This window comes from Lampris incognitus, chromosome 18 (assembly GCF_029633865.1).
Source record: "Lampris incognitus isolate fLamInc1 chromosome 18, fLamInc1.hap2, whole genome shotgun sequence".
In the NCBI taxonomy this organism is placed as follows: Eukaryota; Metazoa; Chordata; class Actinopteri; order Lampriformes; family Lampridae; genus Lampris; species Lampris incognitus.
In genome coordinates, this window is record NC_079228.1 from 16,425,690 (window position 1) to 16,452,424 (window position 26,735).

General features: G+C 45.4%; 1 protein-coding gene across 1 annotated transcript; it reads right to left on the reverse strand.

Annotated features, from left to right (window-relative positions):
* Positions 1-1,205: 1,205 nt before the first annotated feature.
* Positions 1,206-25,380, reverse strand: sp4 (sp4 transcription factor). The gene is made up of 7 exons (XM_056298691.1): positions 25,036-25,380; positions 24,465-24,535; positions 23,223-23,573; positions 21,861-23,052; positions 21,298-21,496; positions 12,109-12,308; positions 1,206-1,477 (listed from the first exon to the last, which is right to left on the reverse strand). Exons 1-7 carry the CDS (start codon positions 25,040-25,042, stop codon positions 1,206-1,208), a joined length of 2,292 nt encoding a protein of 763 aa, XP_056154666.1. The 5' UTR covers positions 25,043-25,380.
* Between the last annotated feature and the right edge of the window lie 1,355 nt (positions 25,381-26,735).

Here is a 26,735-nt window from a genome sequence, read left to right on the forward strand (position 1 = left end):
TCAGTTGCTTGGCTGCAGGCGCCCGGGTGGGCCAGAGGGGTCGCTGGAGAACGATGAGTCCCCTAACACTACACTGATCTACACCCACTATCCCTCGGGTAAGGGTGGCCTGATGAATGCCTTACCCCGTGGACGCTCTGGCCGTGACCGGTTACGGCGAGTCTGGGATACGAACCTCCCGGCCACATGACAAGCGGGTTGCCAGAACGGGGGTTTATTCCGCTCGGCCATCAGAGCGTGCACACACAAAATTCTACGGCACTCTTTGTTTATGACTTGTTCTTGGTTGACATCACTTGCCCTAAATCCTAAATATTTCCAAACAAGGGATGATGATCCATTTCGAGGGACTAGCTCTTCGCCTTCTGCACCAGACATTTGATATTTGTTTTGCCCTTACTCGTCTACTCTGGAATTGGCGCTTAAAGGGGACAGCTGTGATTGGTCAGGCAGTAGTTTAGGAAGCGCTTGATTTGAAATACAGTGGAGCGTTCCATGAGCGGAGCACGCATTTTAAACGTCAATATCAAAGTCGATCATGTTCATTTAATTGTGGGAAGGCAAAATCGTGATCGCGATTAATATTCGATTAATTGTGCAGCCCTAGTGTGCGCCCTCATTCACTCGTTACATGCACACGTATACAAATGCACCATCCCAAGGCTGCCGCCTACCCTGTCACTTCTCTGTCCGCAGTCCAATATCATGACTGACCATTAGTGCTGTCCCGATCTGCAAGAAACACAACACAACTTTGTGCATAGAGATAAATTCTGTTACACTTTAAAGAATGTCTCTTCATGTTGTTTCTCTCTTTCCTTTTTTTTCTTTTGTTTCTTAAACCGGGCAGTTCCCCCCAGTCTTGTGCTAATATAAATACTACTTACATGTCATTCCCCACCCTGGAATTATCATAGATCTTGTTTCATTATTCATAAATGCCAAACTAATGTGTAATCATATGCTGAGGCTAGTTTTATGTTATTATATCTATTATTTTTTTTAGATTCTGAATCTTGATATTTTTTTCACTTTCAGTTTGTGGTATGTTCTCTGTCTCTTTTTGAGTCCGTTTTTCATGAAAAAAAAATTAAAGAAAATAAGAATCGCTAAATTAAAAAAATAACAGCTGCCTCCACGGAATCACCGCGAAGAGCTCGGCCGAAACTGGAAGTTAGCCTTTCGCCAAGCTGGAAAGTGGTTGTCTATTGAAACTCCTCCTCTTCTTCCTCCTCTCCCTCCAGGTGATTGGAGGTGGTAGGCGTGGCTGGGTCAGAATCCCGGGATAGTGTCGCCACGGTGACAATCCGTGGGGAGCTGCCCAGGCCTTCAGGGGCATCCTCCTCCAGGTCGTCGGTGGTGATGATGGCTACCGAGGCTCCGCCCTTCTTGTTTTGGTGAGTCTTGATGTGCTTGGAGAGGTGGTCGCTGCGCATGAAGCGCTTGGAGCACTCAGGACACTCAAAGCGTTTTTCACCTGTAGGGTGTGTGTATGTGTGGGAGGGAGAAGTTGGAGACAAGGGATATGGGGGGCAGATGGGGCAAGGAGAGGAGGGCGGGGGGACAGAGAGAGGGAGAAAGCAAGAAAGAGAGAGGAAGGGGATAAATGAAAGAGAAAGAAGGAAAGGAGAAGGTTGAGTTCACAAAATCAAGAGGTAAACACTGAAGAAAAAGCATGAATCTTAGAGTAACTAAACCCTAGACCATTTTAGTGAGTGAGCTGATACCTACAGGTTAAAAATATGGCAGGCTAAAAACAGCCACACTTGTCATGGTCTACAGTTTACTAACTCTTTAAAGCGAAACTATTACAATGTTCAATATTTTCTCTCACTCTCTCTCTCTCTCTCTCTCTCTCTCTCTCTCTCTCTCTCTCTCTCTCTCTCTCTCTCTCTCTCTCTCTATATATATATATATATATATATATATATACGCATGCATACATACATACATACATAGAGCAGCTGGATAGCTCAGTGGATAAGAATGCCAGCTTTCCCACTGGAGACAGGGGGTTTAAACCCCAGTTGGGACGAGTCTCCAGTAGAAGTCTGTGGCTTAGACATCTAATGCTATACAAGCCAACTACCTCAGACATAAGTGAGAGTAACATGAATAGAGTTATACCAGCTCGGACGTTGCCTGTGTTAACAACGTTCGAGTCAGGTGTTGGGGAACCAGGACAAACCGATGAGAAATGGGCTACTGCAACAAAACATTCATGGACAAGGGCTGAGAAACTGGAACTGATGGAATGCTACTATAACAGCAGACCCCAGGAGAGGGGCTATATGAAGTGTATGTGGGAACTGTGGACCAGTAGGAGACCTACTTCCACACTGACTCAGAAGCGGCTTGTGCCTCAATGCTCAAACATCAATAGAAGGAAGCTACTGTTACAACTTGAGATGGCGAGGCTCCAACAGGATGACTATACAGTTCAGCACCCTGAATGGCCTCCCAGTAGGCAGGAGATAAATGAGGACAGACTCAAACCAGCTGAAACCATCCTACCAGCCATGACAGCCTGAAGCTACTAAGGTTCAAATGAGAATCATGGCCAGACTAAAGACAGTCAACCCCTGAGCACGGCTTCCACAACTCAGTGACAAAGTATCATCACAAAGCTTGCTTGTGGATGTGAACACAGCCCTACACAACATATCAACTGCCACCATAACAGAGACGAATGAGCTTGCATATGCCACTGCAACCATAATCCTGGAGATGCTTGAGTACAGGATTAAGAACACAGGTCACCAACAGTACCTTCCATGGAAGAGAAGGTTGGAAGCCAAGATCAAAGCAGCACACAGAGATGTTAGCCAGTTAACAGATGCAGAAAGGTGTGATGAAAGACAGGCCCTGGTTGAAGAGGTACAGCAAGCTGTCCAGAAGTGAGGCCCTGGAAACTGCCAAACAAAGGTTCACAGCTCTAGTTGCCAGGCTGAAGAGATACACTAGAGAAGTAGAAGCCAAAAGAGTAAATGGCCTGTTCCTCAAAGAGCCATCCAAAGTGTACTTACAGCTGCAGAGTAACAAGGGAACATCAGACCCACCCAGACCAGAGACTGGACAGCTACATGGGAAAAGGAGGCATCACACAACACCAATGCCCAGCAATATCCCAGAACAAGAAATCAGTTATCATCACAGTAGCCGACATCCAACGACGAGTCTCAAGCATGAAGAGCTGGACTGCACCAGGCCCTGACATGATTCATGCCTACTGGCTGAAGAAGCTCCATGAACACCTGGTGATACAGACGAACCAGCTGCTAACATCAGTGTCTCACCCTGACTGGCTAACAGAGGGGAGAACAATACCAATCATGAAGGATCCCCACAATAGTACAACACCTTCAAACTACTGGCCGATAATCTGCCTCTCAACAACATGGAAGATTCTGTCAGGCATCCCAGCAGCTAAGTTGAAAGGGCACATGAGTCAATACATGAAGGAAACTCAAAGAAATTAGGAACAACACCGGCGGGTCAAAGCATCAGCTACTGGTTGACAGAGCAGTCACCCAAGACTCTAAGGCCAACCTGAGCACAGCCTGGATTGACTACAAAAAAGCCTATGACTCAATGCCCCACACAACGTTACTAGAGTGCTTGGCACTACAAAGCCAACAGTACACTAAAGGCCTTCATCAAGAACTCAATACGGCAGAGGAAAACAATACTTGAGGCCAACTCAAAGACAATCACACAGGTAACCATCAAATGTGGCATCAACCAAGGTGATGCACCTATCCCTGCTGCTGTTCTGCATAGGCCTGAACCCCCTCAAGCAGATCATGACAAAAGAGTCGATATGGATACAGGTTCAGAAGTGGAGTTACCATCAGCCACCTCCTATACATGGATGACATCAAGCTGTGTGCGAGGAATAAGCGAGAAATTGACTCACTAATCTACCTCATCAGGATCTACAGCAACGACATCAGGATGTCTTTCGGACTGGACAAGTGGAGTTGAATGGTGGCAAAACGAGGAAAGGTGGTGAGGACTGAAGGGCTTGAATTACCAGATGCAGGATAACAGAAATACAGGACAGATAAAAGTACCTGGGTTCCACAGGCAAATGGAAACCATGAGAAGGCAGTGAGGAGGGAAGCTACAGCCAAATACCCCCAGAGAGTGAGGCAGGTCCCGAGGAGCCAGCTCAATGAGAAGAATAAGATCCAAGCCATCAACATATATGCTCTACCAGTCATCAGATACCCAGCTGGAATAAAAAGCTGGCCAAAGGAGGCGATAAAGGCCACAGATATCAGGACACAGAAACTCCTCACAATACACCGAGGGTTCCACCCAAAGTCCAGCAGTCTGAGACTGTACGATAAGCGAGAAGACGGGAGCTGATTGTTAGTGAGTGTCAAAGCCACTATCCAGGATGAAACAAGGAACATTCACGAGTACATCAGAAAGAGGGCCCTCCAGGATGAACTGCTGAGCACCTCAGCCAGCAGTTGACAAAGAGTGGGGAGGAAGAAGAACATGAGGCATCATGGAAGACTAAGCACCTCCATGGGATGTACCATTGACAGATAAAAGACATGGCTGATAGAGAAATCCTACCAGTGGCTAGAAAAGACTGGACTGAAGCACAGATCAGAGGCTCTGATTATAGCAGCACAAGAACAGGCACTCAGCACCAGATCGGTTGAAGCAGGGGTCTACCACACCAGACAACCAAGATGCTGGATGTGCAGAGAGGCCACTTAGACAGTCCAGCACTTAGTAGCGGGGTGTAAAATGCTAGCTGGGAAAGCATACACTGAAAGGCATAACCAAGTGGCTGGGATAGTGTACAGGAACATCTGTACTGAACATAGACTGGAAGTCCCCAAGTCGAAATGGGAGACACCACCAAAGGTGGTTGAGAATGGCAGAGCTAAGATCCTGTGGGACTTGAAGTTCCAGACTGACAAGCAGATGCTGGCTAACCAGCCACACAATGTGGTGGGTGACAAGGAACAGAAGACAAAAGTAGTGATCAGTGTAGCAATCCCTAGCGATGGCAACATCAGGAAGAAAGAGCATGAGAAGCTAGCAATATACCAAGGGCTGAAGGAAGAACTAGAGTGGATGTGGATAGGGAAATCCAGAGTAGTCCCAGTGGTAATTGGAGCACTTGGGGCTTTGACCCCCCAAACTGAGAGAGTGGCTCCAGCAGATTCCATGAACCACATCTGAGGTCTCTGTCCAGAAGAGTGCAGTCCTAGGAACAGCTAAGATACTGTGCAGAACCCTCAAACTCCCAGACTGCTGGTAGAGGACCCAAGCTTGAGGAAGACACATCACCCCCCCCCCCAAAAAAAAGGGTGAGAGGGAGATTTTATGTAGCTTTATTGACAGCTGATGATTGCTTATGGTATCAAACAGGCTTCTACCATCTCTTAAAGAATTTACTTGACTCACTGGATTATTTTGCTCCGTATTTGTTGAGCGCTTTCCCTACCATTGAGTGTTTCTTTTATATATATATAAATATATATACACTACCGTTCAAAAGTTTGGGATCACCCAAACAATTTCGTGTTTTCCATGAAAAGTCACACTTATTCACCACCATATGTTGTGAAATGAATAGAAAATAGAGTCAAGACATTGACAAGGTTAGAAATAATGATTTGTATTTGAAATAAGATTTTTTTTACATCAAACTTTGCTTTCGTCAAAGAATCCTCCATTTGCAGCAATTACAGCATTGCAGACCTTTGGCATTCTAGCTGTTAATTTGTTGAGGTAATCTGGAGAAATTGCACCCCACGCTTCCAGAAGCAGCTCCCACAAGTTGGATTGGTTGGATGGGCACTTCTTTGAGCAGATTGAGTTTCTGGAGCATCACATTTGTGGGGTCAATTAAACGCTCAAAATGGCCAGAAAAAGAGAACTTTCATCTGAAACTCGACAGTCTATTCTTGTTCTTAGAAATGAAGGCTATTCCATGCGAGAAATTGCTAAGAAATTGAAGATTTCCTACACCGGTGTGTACTACTCCCTTCAGAGGACAGCACAAACAGGCTCTAACAGGTACTATTTAATGAAGATGCCAGTTGGGGACCTGTGAGGCGTCTGTTTCTCAAACTAGAGACTCTAATGTACTTATCTTCTTGCTCAGTTGTGCAACGCGGCCTCCCACTTCTTTTTCTACTCTGGTTAGAGCCTGTTTGTGCTGTCCTCTGAAGGGAGTAGTACACACCGGTGTAGGAAATCTTCAATTTCTTAGCAATTTCTCGCATGGAATAGCCTTCATTTCTAAGAACAAGAATAGACTGTCGAGTTTCAGATGAAAGTTCTCTTTTTCTGGCCATTTTGAGCGTTTAATTGACCCCACAAATGTGATGCTCCAGAAACTCAATCTGCTCAAAGAAGTGCCCATCCAACCAATCCAACTTGTGGGAGCTGCTTCTGGAAGCGTGGGGTGCAATTTCTCCAGATTACCTCAACAAATTAACAGCTAGAATGCCAAAGGTCTGCAATGCTGTAATTGCTGCAAATGGAGGATTCTTTGACGAAAGCAAAGTTTGATGTAAAAAAAATCTTATTTCAAATACAAATCATTATTTCTAACCTTGTCAATGTCTTGACTCTATTTTCTATTCATTTCACAACATATGGTGGTGAATAAGTGTGACTTTTCATGGAAAACACAAAATTGTTTGGGTGATCCCAAACTTTTGAACGGTAGTGTATATATATGGCGGCATGGTGGCGCAGTGGTTAGCGTGGTCGCCTCACACCAAAAAGGTCCTGGGTTTGAGGCCCGGGGTAGTCCCACCTTGGTGGGTCGTCCCGGGAAGTCCTCTGTGTGGAGTTTGCATGTTCTCCCCATGTCTGTGTGGGTTTCCTCCGGGGGCTCTGGTTTCCTCCCACAGTCCAAAGACATGTAGGTCAAGTGAATCGGCCATACTAAATTGTCCCTAGGTATGAATGTGTGCGTGTGTATGTGGGCCCTGTGATGGCCTGGTGGCCTGTCCAGGGTGTCTCTCCGCCTGCCACCCAATGACTGCTGGAATGGGTTCCAGCATCCCCGCGACCCTGACAGCAGGATAAGCAGTTCAGATAATGGATGGATGGATATATGTGTGTGTGTCAGCCCTGTGATGGCTTGTTGGCCTGTCCAGGGTATTTCTCTGCCTGTCGCCCAATGACTGCTGGGATAGGCTCCAGCATCCCCGTGACCCAGACAGCAGGATAAGTGGTTTCGATAATGGATGGATGGATGGATGGATATATATATATATATATATATATATATATATATATATATATATATATATATATATATATATATATACACACACACACACACTATATGTACAAAAGTATTGGGACACCTGGCCATTACATCTACAGGAGCTTTTATGACATCCCATTCTAAATCCATAGGCATTCATATGGAGTTGGTCCCCCCTTTGCAGCTATAACAGCTTCCACTCTTCTGGGAAGGCTTTCCACAAGATTTTGGAGTGAGTCTGTGGGAATTTTTGCCCATTCATCCAGAAGAGCATTTGTGAGGTCAGGCACTGATGTTGGACGAGAAGACCTAGCTTGCAATCTCCATTCTAGTTCATCCCAAAGGTGTTTGATGGGGGTGAGGTCAGGGCTCTGCGGGCCATTTAAGTTCTTCCACACCAAACTCACCCAAACATGTCTTAATGGACCTTGCTTTGTGCACTGGGGCACAGTCATGCTGTAACAGAAAAGGGCCCTCCCCAAACTGTTCCCACAAAGTTGGAAGCATAGAATTGTCCAAAATGTCTTGGTATGCTGAAGCATTAAGATTTCCCTTCACCGGCACTAAGGGGCCTAGCCCAAACCCTGAAAAACAACACCATACCATTATTCCTCCTCCACCAAACTTTACAGTTGGCACAATGCAGTCATGCAGGTAACGTTCTCCGGGCATCCGCCAAACCCAGACTCCATCCATCAGACTGCCAGACAGAGAAGCGTGATTCATCACTCCACAGAACATGTTTCTGCTGCTCCAGAGTCCAGTGACAGCGTGCTTTACACCATCCGATGCTTGGCATTGTGCTTGGTGATGTAAGGCTTGCATGCAGCTGCTCGGCCATAGAAACCCATTTCATGAAGCTGCTGGCGCGCAGTTTTTGTGCTGATGTTAATGCCAGAGGAAGTTTGGAACTCTGCAGTTATTGAGTCAACAGAGTGTTGGCGACTTTTACGTACTATGCGCCTCAGCACTCGTTGACCCCGCTGTGTAACTCTACGTGGTCTGCCACTTCGTGGCTGAGTTGCTGTTGTTCCTCAATGCTTCCACTTTTCAACAATACCACTTACAGTTGACCGTGGAATATCTAGCAGGGAAGAAATTTCACGAACTGACTTATTGCAAACGTGGCATCCTATGACAGTACCACGCTTGAATTCATGGAGCTCTTCAGAACGACCCATTCTTTCACATATATTTGTAAATGCAGACTGCTTGGCTAGCTGCTGGATTTTATACTCCTGTGGCAATGGGTCTGAATGAAACACCTGAATTCAATGATTAAGAGGTGTGTCCCAATACTTTTGTACATATAGTGTGTGTGTGTATGTGTGTATATATATATATACACTACCGTTCAAAAGTTTGGGATCACCCAAACAATTTCGTGTTTTCCATGAAAAGTCACACTTATTCACCACCATATGTTGTGAAATGAATAGAAAATAGAGTCAAGACATTGACAAGGTTAGAAATAATGATTTGTATTTGAAATAAGATTTTTTTTACATCAAACTTTGCTTTCGTCAAAGAATCCTCCATTTGCAGCAATTACAGCATTGCAGACCTTTGGCATTCTAGCTGTTAATTTGTTGAGGTAATCTGGAGAAATTGCACCCCACGCTTCCAGAAGCAGCTCCCACAAGTTGGATTGGTTGGATGGGCACTTCTTTGAGCAGATTGAGTTTCTGGAGCATCACATTTGTGGGGTCAATTAAACGCTCAAAATGGCCAGAAAAAGAGAACTTTCATCTGAAACTCGACAGTCTATTCTTGTTCTTAGAAATGAAGGCTATTCCATGCGAGAAATTGCTAAGAAATTGACGATTTCCTACACCGGTGTGTACTACTCCCTTCAGAGGACAGCACAAACAGGCTCTAACAGGTACTATTTAATGAAGATGCCAGTTGGGGACCTGTGAGGCGTCTGTTTCTCAAACTAGAGACTCTAATGTACTTATTTTCTTGCTCAGTTGTGCAACGCGGCCTCCCACTTCTTTTTCTACTCTGGTTAGAGCCTGTTTGTGCTGTCCTCTGAAGGGAGTAGTACACACCGGTGTAGGAAATCGTCAATTTCTTAGCAATTTCTCGCATGGAATAGCCTTCATTTCTAAGAACAAGAATAGACTGTCGAGTTTCAGATGAAAGTTCTCTTTTTCTGGCCATTTTGAGCGTTTAATTGACCCCACAAATGTGATGCTCCAGAAACTCAATCTGCTCAAAGAAGTGCCCATCCAACCAATCCAACTTGTGGGAGCTGCTTCTGGAAGCGTGGGGTGCAATTTCTCCAGATTACCTCAACAAATTAACAGCTAGAATGCCAAAGGTCTGCAATGCTGTAATTGCTGCAAATGGAGGATTCTTTGACGAAAGCAAAGTTTGATGTAAAAAAAATCTTATTTCAAATACAAATCATTATTTCTAACCTTGTCAATGTCTTGACTCTATTTTCTATTCATTTCACAACATATGGTGGTGAATAAGTGTGACTTTTCATGGAAAACACAAAATTGTTTGGGTGATCCCAAACTTTTGAACGGTAGTGTATATATATATATATATATATATATATATATATATATATATATATATATATATGTGTGTGTGTGTGTGTGTAGAGAGAGAGATAGAGAGTTAGTTGCAGTGTCTCATACAATGAAGCCTATTTCAATGTAGCCCATTGAAGGTATGGTGGCAAACCAGGAGCTAAGTGTAGTATTCACATTCACTAATTGTCTATCAGCGATGTCACTGGCGGCCACAATTTCTGTGATGTTTCAAAGACACGCAGAAGACTGCTCAGTGTTATGGCTGCTACACTGAACAACAAATTTTTTTCAAACGTTTCGCTTCCTGAAAAAGAGTGTGTGTCAAAGAAGAGTTTGAGTTAGGCTTCACAGGCAAGCCCCCAAATTGCTGTGGCAGTTATTTAATTTCAATCCATCTATCCATCCATTATCCAAACCGCTTATCCTTACCGAGCGTTGTGGAGATGCTTGGAGCCTATCCCAGCAGTCACTGGGCGGCAGACGGGGAGACACCCTGGACAGGCCATCAGACCATCACAGGGCTTATTGAAGAATAACCACTAAGTTTTATAACGCTATAGCTACAAACACGCAGTATTTTCCAATAAAAGGAAAAGGGTGGCCGGCAGGTTTCAGACTAATAAACAATCCAAAATGGATGAACGATATAACGATCGGGGAAATTTCTACTTCCAGTGAAACCACCATAATATATGAACCTTTCATCAAAAGACCGATTAAAATTAAAGAAATATTAGACTCAAGAAAATTAACCCCTGAGAACTAGATGAGAAGAAATATATTATTTTCTTTTTAAGACCAACAACCTGACATCGGAAAGCCCCACCCTCCTTACATATATCAAATCAAAGGCCAGGACCGGAACTTTTCAATAAACCATAAAACAAATTGTACATGGAATAAGACACAGCGAAACCAAATACATGTAAGACCAAAGTGATATACAAACCCATTTAAATGGTTACTAAACTTTATAACTCGCTAATTACAAAAACATAGCATTTCACCCTGTATAGTTGGTGGCAATCCCCTCTGGCATTAAATGAGGAGCGAGACAAAAATCTCTTACAGTACTGTCACACTTTAATATGTTCATGAACAGACGCACAAGCCTAGATACTTAAATGCGCGCCGATCAGTACAGTACAGTCTCTCTTATAGGGCAAGTTTTCTGTTCTTCCCCTCCTTATCTCATGTCTTCCAGCTCACATCCTACCCAGGCCATTTCTCCAATTGCTGTGTACAGACTTGCTACACTCAAGTGAGTTTCCCACACATTCCTCTGCTATCAACCAACAGTCAATCACAGGCCTTCACAAGTTCACACAGGAGAAGGTACTCTATGGACCTTTGACCTGTTACACATGAGCCCCAAGCATCCATCCAAGCAATGTGAACATAGTATAGCTGATAAAAGGTCAAAGATTAAAAGTAAGCAAACATTCATATATGAATTGCCCTCACAGACCTAAAGAGAAAACACTAGAGAGGCCCCCATGGGCAGGGCCCCACCAAGTGCTTTTGAGCACACCTACAGCAGTGAAGGTGGAGGGGAGAGTAAGCTGGACACACAGCAGCCACTGCAAAAAGGTCCCACCAGTGGAGACAGTGGTCCAGCGTGAGAGACCCGCTCTGCTCGCAAACGAGGAAAGGAAGTAGACGTGGCCAGCTCTCACTGAGGTTTAAAAACCCACCAAAAGCCAACGGTTGCGGCACTATAGACCCTTTTATGACCTACGTCACACATAGTGTGTGCGCGCATTTTGGCAGCAAAAGAGGCAACTTCTCTTATCTCCAATCAATGCAGAGTGCAAGTGGATTTTTGATCGATTGATATTTACATTTTTAAAATGTCATCTTGTTGTGTTGTGGGTTGCCAGAATAGGTCTAGCAAAACTAAAGTTATTAATCTCTACCACATTCCATCCAGGAAAAGATTGTTCAATAGACCCTTTTATGACCTACGTCACGCATAATATGCGCGTGCATTTTGGCAGCAAAATCACGTAATCACTGTTTACCAACTGTAAAAGGGTCTATAGGGAAAAGCATTCTTTAACAATGGAGCCTGATTACAATAAGGCACCAGTGAGGTGCGTTATAGTGATGACGCCAGTGCCTGAAAGCAGGCCCTGGCATCCTTTTAGGAGAATGGGGTTTAGCCTCAGGGGAACGGTGTATTGTCTTGCAATAATGACTATTGTCAGAGTGTTAGCCTTGCAACATATAAACAGAGATAACATTGCTCATCGTTAGTGTTTCCCTTTGATATGAGCGTAAGTGAGAGATCTCACCCCTCTGTGTCCCCACCTGTGTGTGTCCTCCTGTGTCTCTGAAGCTCGTCACTTCTGGTGAACCTCTTGCCACAGAAAATCCAGTTACAGACAAAGGGCCTCTCCCCGGTGTGCCAGCGCAGGTGGGCCCTTAAGTGGGATGTCTTCCCATACACCTTCCCACAGCCTTCCATGTGGCAGATGTGTTGCTTCTTTTTCGAGGGGTCTCCACTGTTCCTACAACACAGTGTTGAGGTGTCAGTCAGGGTCTGAATATGCGTGTGTGTATCAGTGTGTGTGTATACAGAATCACAAATACAGAGCCACAAATTTTCCCAAGACTGATAGTTCCTGTTCTCTCTCTTCCTCTTTCTCCCTAGCCAAGGTAGAGTGGGGCTATTGAGCAATGTAATGGCTCTAATTCAGTGTTTCTCAACCGGGGGTCCGCGGACCCCTAGTGGTCCGTGGTGTAATTGCAAGGGGTCCGTGAAAATAAAATATATTTAAAAAAAAGATCCTATGACATTTATAGGAATAGGATTATTTTACTCAAATGTGACTGAGACCTTTATCTACCTAAACTATAAAGGGTAACAGGACTTTTTTCTCTAATTACATCTGTTTCACAAGTGTAATTTATTGTATTTTAATAAGAGATCTCACTCCCGTTTGCATTGTTAAAAGTTACTGCATAAAAATTCTGTTGTTACATATATCTGAAAGTTACTGAATACATATTCTGTGTTGTTACATATATCTGAAAGTTACTGCATAAGAATTCTGTTTTGTTAACTATATCTAAGTTACAACTGAAAGCTCTTATTTTTGCCCCAAAGAGTGAATAAATGCTATAATGCAATTTAAAATGCAGTTTCTACTCTTTCTATCAAATTGCAACCCCCCTCCCCCAAGATCAGGTGGAGGGGTCCTCAGGGTAGATCAAAAATACGCAGGGGGTCCAGGACCCCAAAAAGGTTGAGAACCACTGCTCTAATTGAAATTAAAATGGAAGTTAACACTAATTTTTAGCTTGTCTCTGCCCACTTACTCTTATAAAAAGGATAAAAAAGGATGTAAATGAGGAGAACAGTGACAGTTGTGTACTGTTACAGGCATAATATTTAGTTCTTTTCTTCCATCTAATGGTGGATTCTAGTAATACAGTTTTAGATGTCAACACAGGAAGTTAAAACAACCAGGAAGTATGTTTGTTTGCATTGAGATGACATGTTGGCGGACTTCGCCGTAATCCGTTTATATCTGCTTTCATCTTTCGTCTTTCACGGCATCATCTGTACATATATCTTATTTTGATGCTTATGTTTGCTTGCATTTGGATATTCGTTGAGTTTGTGCCGTTTAGTCACCGTATTGTTTAGATAATTAGAACATAAGAAGGAACCACACGTGAGCTCTGTAATCCAAGTTAACTGTTACTATGCACTGCTAGTGTTAGGCTAGCTTTCATATTTTTTAGTGCTGCAGTGAAAAACTTATTCATGTAAAGGACTATGAATGAGTACATTCCAATAATTTGAGATTTGTGTTTTTGTTTCTAGTTTCACAACTTCCGACATTATCAAACCTGTGGACAACAATAACTGTCTTCAGGGTCATAATGTAAGGAAGGTGTTGACACTTGCTGCCAGTGCCCTTGCTCAGTAGCGAGAAGAGGGAAAGACAGTACAGTGAAAAGACGGCACTCTACAGACAAAGAAATGCAGTTCATGAGACTGTGGTAACCGGCATCACACATCAACAACTACAGTCGCTGAAATTGTACACATATATTGTGAACTTAACTTGCATAATGGAGAGAAACTTAAGTGCCTTGAAAAGTAGGTTTTTGCCTCTGTGTCTATGCGCTCTGGTGCATCATCCACTAGCGCTGCTGCAGCAGCAGTCAGGGCTAAAGCTGAAGCTGCCAAGACACCCTTGACGTATACAGAGAAGGAGATCAGAATGAGAATGGAGAAAGCTCAACTGGAGGCTGCAATGGAGATGCTGGCCATAGAAAAGGAAATTGCTGTAGCAGTGGCAAAGGCTGAGGCATTGGAGGCAGCATTCGCTACCAATGAGGAAGGACACAGCTGTAAAATTCCATTCACATCATTGCCATTTCACTCTGCTCAATGCACACGACATTATGTGAAGGAGCAAGCTAAAGTATGCAAGGAACGGAGGTTAGCACAAGAGGAGGATCCACCCTTTCAATACGACACAGAGCGGCCAAACATTGAGCCACTTACAGTCCAGTCTGTACACGACCCATGTCTCAATACTGAGAGCATTATCCCCCAACTGCTAATACTCGTGTTCATGACACTCCCTCTCATGTGCCAAGTAAATGTAAGTCTCAGAACCCTTCTCTCACTCCAGATGTGGATCACGCTCCAGCTCAATGCAGCCAGCCTCCTCATGGTGTAATTTTCAATGATGAGTATGAAGAATGATGGCTGCCCTATCCACATGGCCACCCAACGCATCATCTCCCCATAGCAGCATCAATGTTATGCCTTTTCGCCCTCATGGTTTTACTCTGCAACCCACTCATGATACTAATTCCCACATAACAAACTTTGTGAGGTTTCTACCATGACATGAGCTTGTCACAACTGGCCTGCTCCAATTTAATGACCAGCCAGAGAGCTACAGAGCTTGGTGGTGCTCCTTTCTGAATTCAGTAAGAGGCCTGGATCTAACATACAATGAAGAAATGGATCTTCTTGTTAAATGGCTGGGAAAAGAATTAGCTGAGCATGCTAAGTGCATTAGATCTGTCCACATAAACCAGCCAGCAAAGGGGCTGATGATGCTATGGAGCAGACTGGATGAGTGTTATGGCTCTGCTGAGGCAATTGAGAAAGCTTTGTTCCAGAAACTAGATAGCTTCCCCAAAATCAGCAACAAAGATTACTCTAAACTGAGAGATCTCAGTGATCTACCATGGAGCTGGATGCCGCCAAAGCAGAGGGAGAGCTTCCTGGCCTCTCCTATCTTGACATAGCCAGAGGCGTCAACCCGATAGTTCAAAAGCTACCATATGGCCTACAGGAAAAGCGGCTGTGTCACGGATCCAGCTACAAACCGCAACATCAAGGTTGCATTTCCCTCCTTTTCTGTCTTTGTCACTTTCCTCCACCAGCAAGCACGGATCAGAAATGACCCCAGTTTTATACTCACAGGCCAAACAGATTCCACTGAACCAGAAAAGCCTCCATGGAAAGCCAGCAGGCCGAAGGAGGTCTCTGTCCACAAAACAGATGTGTCTGCAGCAGCTCGCTCAGACCAAGACAGACACAGAAAGGAAGCAGACGATCCTGATAAGAGATGTCCTGTCCACAAAAAGCCACATTCTCTGCCGTGCATTTCATGCAAAACCCATAGAGCAGAGGTGGCTAACCATGTGCCATGGAGAGCCATGTGTTTGCCGGTTTTCATTCCAGCCGGACTCCACACCAGGTGATCTCACTGATTAGCAACCCTTCAACCAAAGAGGAAGAATGTATCAGTGAAATCACCTGGTGTGGTCGGGTTGGAATGAATACCTGCATACACATGGCTCTCCATGGCACATAGTTAGCCACCACTACCATAGAGGAACGAAAGATCTTCCTGAAAGAGAGTGGCATTTGTTTTAAGTGTTGCATCTCCACATTGCACACTGACAGAGAGTGCCAATGCACTATGAAATGCACTGAATGTGATAAGTGACAGACACTCCTCTGTACAGGACCAGCGCCATGGGTCAACGAGACAAGCCCCTCTTCAGAGCATGGCAGGGAGCCAGACCTCACACCAACCCCAGTGGTCACAAGTCAGTGCACACAGGTCTGTGGAGAAGATCTCACCAATAGGTCCTGCTCAAAAAATCTCTTAGCCAAAGTTTATGCTGGAGGATGCCATGACAAGGCAATCAAGGTATATGTTATCCTGAATGAACAAAGCAATAGATCAATCAATCAATCAATCAACCAACGAATCAATCAATTGCATTTTATATAGCACTTTTCAAGCTGCAACAGCCACTCAAAGCACTTTACATTTCTAGTCAAATCTCAATTTCAGATCTTTTGTTTGCTCTGAATTCTTTGACACCTTCAACATCCAAGGCCCCCCTGCATCACACTCTCTGAAGACCTGCTCAGGCATGATTGAGAATGTGGGCAGGACAGCCTCTGGCTTCTACATAGAGTCACTGGATGGTAAAACCGTTCAACCTCTATCAAGACTGCTGGAATGCAACGAGATACCGGACAACAGAACAGAGATTCCAACACAGTGCTGCCTTCTTCCAACCTCACCTGAAACCAGTAGCTCATCTCATTCCAGAACTGGAGCCCAATGCTCCCATCATGTTTCTGCTTGGCCGCGATGTCATCAGACTCCACAAGGTTCGTGAACATGTCAGTGGTCCCCCAGATGCTCCCTACGCCCAGAGACTTGACCTAGGATGCTCCCTACGCCCAGAGACTTGACGTAGGATGCTCCCTACGCCCAGAGACTTGACCTAGGTGGTTATGGGCAATGCCTGTTTGGGGAGTGCTCACAAGCCACCCAATGTGAACACCTTCTTCACCAACACCCTAGAACCTGACATCTTTGAGCATGTCAAACATGGATGCTGAAGTCCGTCCTCAAATCTCCACCCTTAACACACAGGCCACTGTTCAACAGCTTGGATCTCATCGTTTCGTCAAGTTCTCCTCATGGCGGTCTCTGAATCATGCCATTGCCAATCTCAGTCATATCTCTCAACGCTACCATAGCCATCCAGGTAGAGAGAGCAATGACCACAGAGGGTGGCACTTTTGTCAAGAGGTACACACACCTGAGCAGCTCAGTCAGTCCAAGAGCATAATTATCAGGGCTGTCCAGGAGGAGGCGTATGCTGAAAAACTGGCTTGCCTAAAAAACAGTGAGAAGATTCCTCAAGGCAGTCCTTTCAAAACCTTGGATCCCTTCATTGATGCACAGAATCTTCTCTGAGTTGGGGGGTCATATGAGGGAAGGAGAGCTTGAGGCCGAAGAAAAGAACTCTCTGATCATTCCTGGTAAACACCATATCTCAACCCTGTTGGTTAGACACTACCACGAACAGACTGTACACCAGAGACGCCTCTTCACAGAAGATGCCATCCATACAGCTGGCTATTGGATTGTAGGTGTGAAGAGACGTGTGAGCAGCATCATCCACCATTGTGTCACCTGTCGCAAACTCCATGGTAGCCCTGAAACACACAAGATGGCTGACCTGCCAGCTGATCGTCTGTTCATGGAACCTCCATTCACTAACATGGAGCCTGGAAGCGTTGTGCTCGTCAAAGATCAGCAGCTGAAAAGAAATGAGTGGTCCCTGGGAATAGTCACCCAGGTCTTCCCCAGCAAGACAGTAATGTGGGCAAGGCAGAGATTAAGGTCTCTTGGAAAGATGGGACTAAGCTGTTTCCGAGACCTTTGTCAGAAATTGTTCTTCTATCTCCTAAATAGACGTTTGTGATTTTCTAGTTGTTGAAGTAGTAATAGTGGCATTCAGTGCCGCCAGTCGGAGAGTGTGCTGTTACAGGCATAATATTTAGTTATTTTCTGCCATCTAATGGTGGTTTCTAGTAATACAGTTTTAGGTGTCGACACAGGAAGTTAAAACAACCAGGAAATATATTTGTTTGCGTCATGGATGTATTATAGTAGAACTGGATACGGCGCCGCCACTCAGCCTTGCAGCCATTTTTTTCCAGTGGTCGCTCGCGGTATTGCAGCAGAAAATCCTCTGCGGCCCAAAAAGTATTTTCCCCATAGACCACCATTGTAAAGGAGACGCCTGTAAAACTGTTGACAGGACACCTGCAGCTATAATCATGGTCAATTATTACTCTTTGTATTGTACATTTTTAAGCCACGGGGTTTTAGTTTTTTTTTAAATTCCAAAGCCCATAAAAATCTTTTTTTCTGCATGACGTCACGACTGCGTACGATCGCTCTACGCGCGGCCATGTGTCTCGGGAACGAGGATCTTTGCTAGGTTAAACAAACGCTGTTCGGATGAACAAAAATCAGAGGTAAAGGTGAATAAATGACACAAAGCTGGCCCTTCTCTTTTACACATCAATATATTTTGAGTTTGTGGTTCTGTGTCGCATTTATTGGTCACTTGTTAGCATTCATGAACAAGCAGCGCCGGATCCTGAACGCGATTCGCTCGTTCTCATAGCCTAGAGGCATGATTGGAGTAACACTACGGGGATTAAAATCACCAGGAAGGCACTCCACTTTTCTAAGTGACACAAGGTTGATGCGAGTGACATGTTACACACTCGTACAGTAGATGGCGGTATGCACCTTGAAGTTGTTTGCGATCCGCCAGTAAACAGAGAGAAGAAGAAGAGGAAGAAGGAAAAGGAAAAAAAGGAGGCGTAACACTACTGCGCATATTCAGTGGGCCGCATGTACCCGGAAGTTACCCGGAAGCCAGAAGCTTTTGGCATATGCGTTTCTCGAGCAATTCTCATGAATAGGAATGTAACTTTTCTACTTTAGGCATATTTTTAACGCGTTGGACTACTCATTTCCTCTACACCTGCAAACTGACTCAATTCCGACTTTTTCCCCATGACTGGTGTGTCGACTGTAGTATGAACACAAAGTCTCATGGCGAAGTCAGAATTGTGGTACAGTTTGTGACTCCACTAGGGTTGGGCATCGAGAAATTCCGATTCGGCCTATCGGTTCCTAAATAAATTTCAATCGCGCTAGTTAGTTTCAGTTTCCATGGTGGCGGCATGCAGTTTCCGTAGTTTCCGCCTCCGCAAGTTAAATGTGCGCCATTATGGACCAGCGCAAGCGGCGGTCGACCGTGTGGCTTCATTTTGCCTTGGAAAAATTAAGGGTTGGCACAGTGCAACGCCTGGGGCAAAGGTATTTCGTGCAAGGGAGGATGCACAACAAATATGGCCAAACGCCTTCGCCTACACGGTGTACAAATTAACCAGTGTACCGTGTTTGACACGTTGAGCCGCTCTCCATCTCCTGCCTCGGCCAACCCTGAGCAAACACCGAGCAGCGCCTCGTCGTAGTTGGGTAGGTGAACGTTAATAACGTTTGTCTTCGCAACAGCGAGACAGCAGACAACTTATACATGAGCGAATTGCTATAAACTATGCAAATACTGAAATGTGAAATTTTGTCGGCCAGTCAGCAATAAAACGCAGGGGATCCTCGTTGCCAGTTTGTGGTATCGTAGTAGATTTCAATAACGACTGCAGGTAATGTTAAGAACAGGTTTACTGAGCTCGCTAAATATTCAACCTTACATGCATAGCCACCATTTTATAGTCTCTTCTTACTGTATTAACGCAGAACGCGCGTTTCATTACCCAGCAGTGCCCCCTAGCGGCGTTACAAGATAAACCATTACAGGACACAACACTGAACGCTCGCGTATACAGCCTGAGAAGGCAGATATGCTCATTTTTCTAAACAAGGACTGTTTCTCATTTAAGGAGTTTAATACCTGGTAGTCCGGACCAGGGTGTGACTGTGTCTTTATTTCTTCATCTTCATGTATGAAGACAGTTGTTGTAAATATAAGAATGAGACAGTAACATGAATGATCCTTTCTTAAAACAGAATGGCTTGTATAAAGTCTTATTTTAAATACATTATTCTTCTGTGAAATAAGTGTGTGAACTTGTTTTGACCCCACATGTCAAAAGAATCGGAATCGAGAATTGTTAAGAACCGGAATCGAAAAGCAGAATCGGAATCAGAATTGTTAAAATCCAAACGATGCCCAACACTACTCTCCACTGAAACAGATTAGAAGGACTAGCTGGCTTGTATTGACACTACGGCTTATCTTTCAATTATCTTTCACTGTTACTGGCTCAACAAAACAATGTCTTTGAGGGAAAAGGCCTGTGACAGATGTGGGTTACTATTGGAGGTGTAGTTTTAGCAGAAGTTAGATGAGGAATAAAATGACAATGATGGAGGTTGGTGGAAAGACAGCGAAGCCCCTGTTTGTGGAGATGCCCTTATTCAATCCAAACCCAGGAGCGCATGTTGCAGTTGACCAATACTACAGTAAAACTACACTCAAAATGTCAATCATTGGTGTTAGTCAATGCGAATTGTTTTATGATGGATGTCCTTTCACATTGATATTAGATATATGACTAAGTCCTGAAAACAGCAGCATTTCTCTATAACCTGTGGTGTGTGTTTGAGTTTGCTTTTTCTGACTGTTTTTATCTGGTGCAGAATAAAACACAAACACAAAGATGTTCCCTTGCTTTGGAACAGTGTCACAAGCTTCAACCGAAATAAAATATGACATTATTGCGACATGTCTGTGAATGTTCTCATTCATCCAGGTCATGGTTATCCAAAGGAGTTGAATCGAGTGCAACTGGACTTGGTATATATCTGTGAAGACGTTTCGCCTCTCATCCAAGAGGCTTCCTCAGTTCGTGTCTTTCTGACTAGACCAAGCTGGTCTGACTGGCTGGTGATGAGACTCAGTATTTATCCTCTAGGAGTCGTTGTCAGAGCTATAGATGTCCATGGCTCTTTGTGATCAGATGTTTACCAACGCCCGTCGCTAACAGAGCCATAGATATGCGTGGCTCTTTTGTGTACCGATGTTATGGCCGCGCCCGTCGTTATCGGAGCTATTGATAATGCGTGGCTCTCCTGTGCTCCAATGGCCGCACATCGGAGATGTTGGTAAACATCTAGTCAGAAAGGCACGAACTGAGGAAGCCTCCTGGATGAGAGGCGAAACGTCTTCACGGATATATACCAAGTCCAGTTGCACTTGATTCAACTCCTTTGGATAAACATGATTGCGACATGATTGATTCATTAATCAAAATAAAAGAAAAGAAATGGGTTTTAAATTATTTGGGTAGATTTCTCTTAAACTTAGACTTAGACTGCTTTTATTTGTCATTGCCTTATATGCATGTCTCATACATACAAGGGAACTAAATGACGTTTCACAAGCGCCTCGGTGACACATAAAAACAACAAACAATAAATATTAAAAACAAAGTGCATTAAAAGCAAGAATTACTTCACAGACCTAAACATCACAAGCACACCTGACACGGGCCCATTAAGACAAAATCAAAAACACAAATATTTGATGCAAAACCATCACAGTAAACCATATGTAAGTACAATATCTCAGTAGCTATTTAAGTAAAGGCCATTAGTTTGTCTATACCTTCCCTCTCCATCACGACAGTTTGGACAGGAGCAGGCCACGCGGCGGAGCCTCTTGCTGGGCAGACCCTCCTGGTCTGAGGAGCTCTGGACAGAGCCCAGCTGGTCCGGACTCATCGAAGAGCCTGGTGCTACGTTGCCCATAGTCACTGTCACCGGTGGTGACTGAATTTTGACACCCTCTTGACCCTGTGGTTGACCTGAGGAACAAAGGTCTAATTTTAGATTAAAAAAAAATGTTTCCCCCCCATTTGCTAGTGAATACTATGGAGTGAAGGCAGGGGAAGGAGTTAGATAGATGCCACAGCATATTAAACAACAGGGATCCCAAACCTTATAGCTCAGAGCACAATGAAAACTAATTGTGACTTTGCTGTTGATGAACAGGGCGGTTGGTCACACGTCAAGTTTGTTATCAATAATGATAACCCAACCACAAGTCGATAGCTATTAATTGACAAAATTTTTGTGGTTATTGTACTTCTGCCTGGGGTAATGGATCCCACCAATATAATAAATTGCTTATTACTCACACATAATTGATTCTCCAAGTCTGTTCCTTACCCTGTAGACCAGTGATGGTTAGGGGGACGCCCTGCACCTGTACCCCCGCTGTGCCTAGCCCTGCAATGCTGACCGTCTGCACCCCTGACCCCGGGTTGATCTGGGCTGCGCTCAGTGTGAGAGGAGCACCGCTAAGGGACACCAGCCCTCCGCTCCCCACAGCTGTACCTCCGGCCACAGGAGCCAGTGTTAACTGCTGAGGCATGGCTGTCCCCAAGCCCCCCTGGAGGGATACTCCTCCTGGCAGCTGCAATGTCTGCCAGGTGATTTGTCCAGAGGGTGACAGGGTAGGGGTGCGAATGAGGACCTGGGCGGGGTTCTGGAAGGCCTGGATGGGCTGCAGGGTCTGTCCTGGGGCCAACTGGAGGGTCTGGATATGCTGGGGCTGCTGGCTGTGGCCCTGTGACTGAGCCTGGGGCTGCAGCTGGATCTGCTGCACCACCTGGTGCCCCACTTGGCCCACAATCACTTGCTGGATGGTCCCGGCTGGATCAGTCTGGCTCTGTAACCCATTGGCCTGGTTCTGGCTTTGAGAATCCACTTCGATGCTTTGAGCCTGGGTTTCAGCTCCCCCACCTTCAGATCCAGCAGAAACCACTTGTGACCCATCAGATATGCCGTCGCCCCCAGCAACTGTTGTGGTACCGGTTGACGCTGTGCCAGTAGCCACCCCGGACACAGCTGTTGTCACCAGCTGGTTACCATTGGCAACAGAGAACGTACCGTCAGCTGACTGGATAAGCTGCACAGCTCCTCCCCCTCCTACATTATTAATTACAGGGAGTGCCAGGGTCATGCCACCAAGGTTTATGGGTACTGTAGTCATTACAGGAGTCTGGGTGCCCTGCAGGGTTTGCAACTGCAGGGGTAGGGACTGGGTGGGGCGGATCTGCAGTGGGACACTCTGATTAGCTGAGCTTGTCAAGATAGCCTGCTGGTTGGCTGGCTGGAGGATGGCCTGGGTCTGGCCTTGGCCCGGTGTCTGGATAAGCTGGACCTGCTCTGGCAGTCCTCCGATGGAGGTTGTCTGGGCCGGGCTGATGTGGATTTGCTGGCCATCTGCAGTCTGCAAGTGAGGGATGACCTGGTACTGGACTCCACCCCCTGCACTGTGCAGGTTCTGAACCTGGATGATCTGGAACTGCTGCTGCTGATTGGCTGCTACACTGTTAGTACCACCCACCGCCTTCACCTATCAGACAAGACAGGAATATTTAGTAGACAGGTAGGTAGATTGAGTAGATAAATAGATAAGATAGACAGATAAGATAGATAGGTAAATAGATTGATAGACAGTGACAGACAGAAGATGCATCTTAACTAATTGCTTTCCTCTTTTCCCCTGCTGTTCCCAGTGTCTACCTTGCGCCCGCCTGGCGAACTGTCATTGGCTGAGGTGGTGGCCACTGTCACAGCAACGGGCTGATTGGCATTCTCCTTAGCCATAGCAGGTGAGGTGGTGATGATCTGCCAGCCGTTCCCTGTGAACTGGGCTGGTACCAGCTCCAGCTGTTGGGGCACCAGGGCCTGACCCCCGGCTGTGTCAACCACTATCTGACCCTGGATCTGACCTCCCTGGAGCTGGATCTGACCAGCCTGGACCTGGATCTGCTGGGCCCCCACCTGGGCTTGGGCCCCCTCCACGGCTCCCTGCCCTCCAATCTTACTGCAGGTGGCTGCTAGGAGAGCCAGGGGAGAGGGCTGGGAGGATTCCTGGAGAGGACAAGGGAGGGGAGGGGGGGAGTAATGGTTAAAGAAAAGTGGAACTACATGTGGAAGTGACATATGCATACATTAACTGGCAGCACAAATTACAAGTAGACAGCGCCAGAAGGGTGGGCTGGGCACCCACGCATAGAGCGAACACTCAAAATCAGTAAGAGAGAGGGGGGGGGGGAACAGGCAGACCGAGAGAAGAGAGATGCAGTGAGAGAAACTGAAAGAGCGATACAGAAAGAGTGAGACATACAGAAAGACAGAGAGAGAGCTGTCAGTGGAAGTGGGCAGTATTACAGGAAGCGAGTGGGTGGGCATGTGAGAACCACATTTCTCTTCTCTCAGAACTGTGGAGGAAAATGCCTCCTCTCTCTCCTCCCTTTCAAAGGAAGTAGGTCGCAGGCAAATATTTAATGCCACACACCTCTCAATACAGTGCAAAGAAACGGCTTCATTTTCAGAACAAACGGTAGCAGTGAAAATAACATCGCACCAATGTTTGTCATGCACTTAACAAAAAAAGATGCACTTAGAAACGACTGTCGGAATGAAAATAATCCCAAAGATGACTGCAACCTTTGAAAAACTGCTGAAAATAGAAGTACTTTTGTTGAAACAACATACCAAAGCTGCAGGCCGTTAAACTAAATCCACATGCAGAAGCATATCATTTTGACCCTAATTCAAACAGACAATTCAAAGTACAGTGGTTGAAGTGTGAAAGCCGTGTAAGCCTATTCATGAGGCTCTGGGCTGCCTCCCTTTAAGGCTGCACCAAAGCAGGAAGTACAATCCACTAGAGGAACGCCCCCAGTTCTGTCTGGCTGGCGTAGGGGAGTACGTTTTTGGCCTGCAGGCAGAGTAACTGTAATGAACTCTTTATCATACCTGTGATCCAGAACTTTTTCCCTTTTTTGACGCTTTCCCTCCTTCAGATCCCGATGATTCCTTCTTCGAGTCTAAAAAAAGACTGCAGTTTATTCTCACTGCCAAGAACAAATCCAATATAATAATGCTCAAATGTACTTATCTGAACAGTACTGACTACATATGAGCATATGAGCACTTGTGTGTGTGTGTGTGTATATATCCATCCATCCATTATCTTAACCGCTTATCCTGCTGTTAGGGTCGCGGGGATACATAACTTTGCTAAAAGAAACCCCCAACGGTAGGGGAAGTGCTCAACAAATAAGGAGCAAAATAATCCTGTGAGTCAAGTAAATTCTTTTATGAGACAGTACAAGCCTGTTTCATATATATATATATATATATATATATATGTATAGTCATCAAGACATGTTAAATGGCCTGCTTGAAATGCAATACTATGCAGATATTACACAACAAAGGTGACCAATAATGGTAACAGAAATGTGCAGTAACCTCGACATTTCAAAGCCTTATCTGTCAGGCGTTGGGGGAGAGGGGTGGAGACGGAGAGGGGGAGGGTACCTACCACTCATAACGCATTAATATACCGAGGGAGAGGTGTAGTTCACGATGGAAGGCCGGCCGGGCACGGTGACGGAGGCAGGCGGCAGGATGGAGGACGGCCTATATTTTCCGCGAATGGCTGTGGCGTATTTGCCCGTTTGACGAAACCACCCACCCGCCAGGAAGGGCGGTGCCAAGCGTAAACCCAATCCGGCGGCCAAAATAGCGGAGAAAAGAGCCCGCACCTCTCCCAGCGCCACCCGTACGTCCCGTTATACCGGACGGCACACGGAGAACCCGCCAACGGACGAAATCACGATTCGCAGAGTTAAATCCAAAGCGGTGTTGGCGGTGTGCGATCGCAGAGGCCCACCCACTTCCATTTAAGCATCAAGCCAACACCCTCTCAGCTTCTCTCCTTGTTGTCGCCGCTGCTTTCTCTCGCCGCATGCGGGGGACAACCTCGCTGTTTGGTACTTCATGTGCAAAAAAAAAACCGTTGACAAAATCTGGTGTTTTTAATGCGTGTTCTTATTTTTTCGTGCACAATTGATTTTTAGAAGATACAGAGAGATAGCTGTGGCTTTTGTGGGCGGACGCGCTCCTCCCACATATTCAGATTGGATGGCAGCGTTCGGCGTGCGAGGGTCGAGATGGGAGTTGTATTTGGCCAAGCCTCGCCTTCTTAAATGTGATCTGGCGGCCGGGACTACGACTCCCACAATGCCCCGCACTGGTTCGTCATAATGGGGCAGGTCGTAGTCAAGTTGGTATGAGAGAGACGGGGTGGGGCGGGGACTTGTGTGTTGTGGGGGTTGGGCGAAAGGGGATGGGAGGCGTGTGCGTCCCCCCCCCCACGTCATGAGGGTCGTTCTCACAGCCCTGATTAAACGACAGAGGGCTGTAGTGACTGTCGGTATGCAGCTACAAGCGCACTGGGTTTTTAGTATTATGGTCTGTACCTGTGTCTGCCTACCGTAGGAAATAATGTCAGGAATGCAAAACAAAGCTGTGTGTGTTTATGGCTTGAATGTCTCAGCTTGGAAGAAAAATGACATGATGATGTACGTATTTGTTCTTGCTTTGGCTGAAAATAAGATGGAATAGGTATTGATGCATGCTAAATAATCCAGGTAAGAATAGAAAATCCCAAAAAAATCAAAGAAAGTTGAATCAGTTCATCTAGATACAACATTTATTGATATATGTTTCATCACTCAACTAATGCCCCTTTTCCACTACATGGCACTGGCTCAACTCGACTCGACTTTTTAGTTTTCCATTACTGGAAAGTACTGGCATTTTGGTAACTGTTACCGCTTTTCTGGTACCACCTTTGTTGAGGTTAAAAAAAAACTAGAGCAGGTACCAAAATCGATGCGGACACTGAGGTGGTACTGTTACGGTAATGGAAAACGACACTCTGCGAGTCAAGCCGAGTCGAGTTGAGCCGGTACCATGTAATGGAAAAGGGGCATAAGTGACCTCTTCAGTTTAGACCAGTGGTGGCTAACCATGTGCCATGGAGAGCCATGTGTATGCAGGTTTTCATTCCAGCCGGACTCCACACCAGGTGATTTCACTGATTAGCAACCCTTCAACCAAAGAGGAAGAATGTATCCGTGAAAGCACCTGGTGTGGAGTCGGGTTGGAATGAAAACCTGCATACACATGGCTCTCCATGGCACATGGTTAGCCACCGCTGGTCTAAACTGATTGCAG

Coding starts and splice junctions, on each gene's coding strand:
- sp4 (XM_056298691.1), bottom strand. Junction 23,574..24,464: donor GAAAAAGTTCTGGATCACAG/GTATGATAAAGA, acceptor TGTCCTCTCCAG/GAATCCTCCCAGCCCTCTCC. Junction 23,053..23,222: donor GTTCGCCAGGCGGGCGCAAG/GTAGACACTGGG, acceptor CTTGTCTGATAG/GTGAAGGCGGTGGGTGGTAC.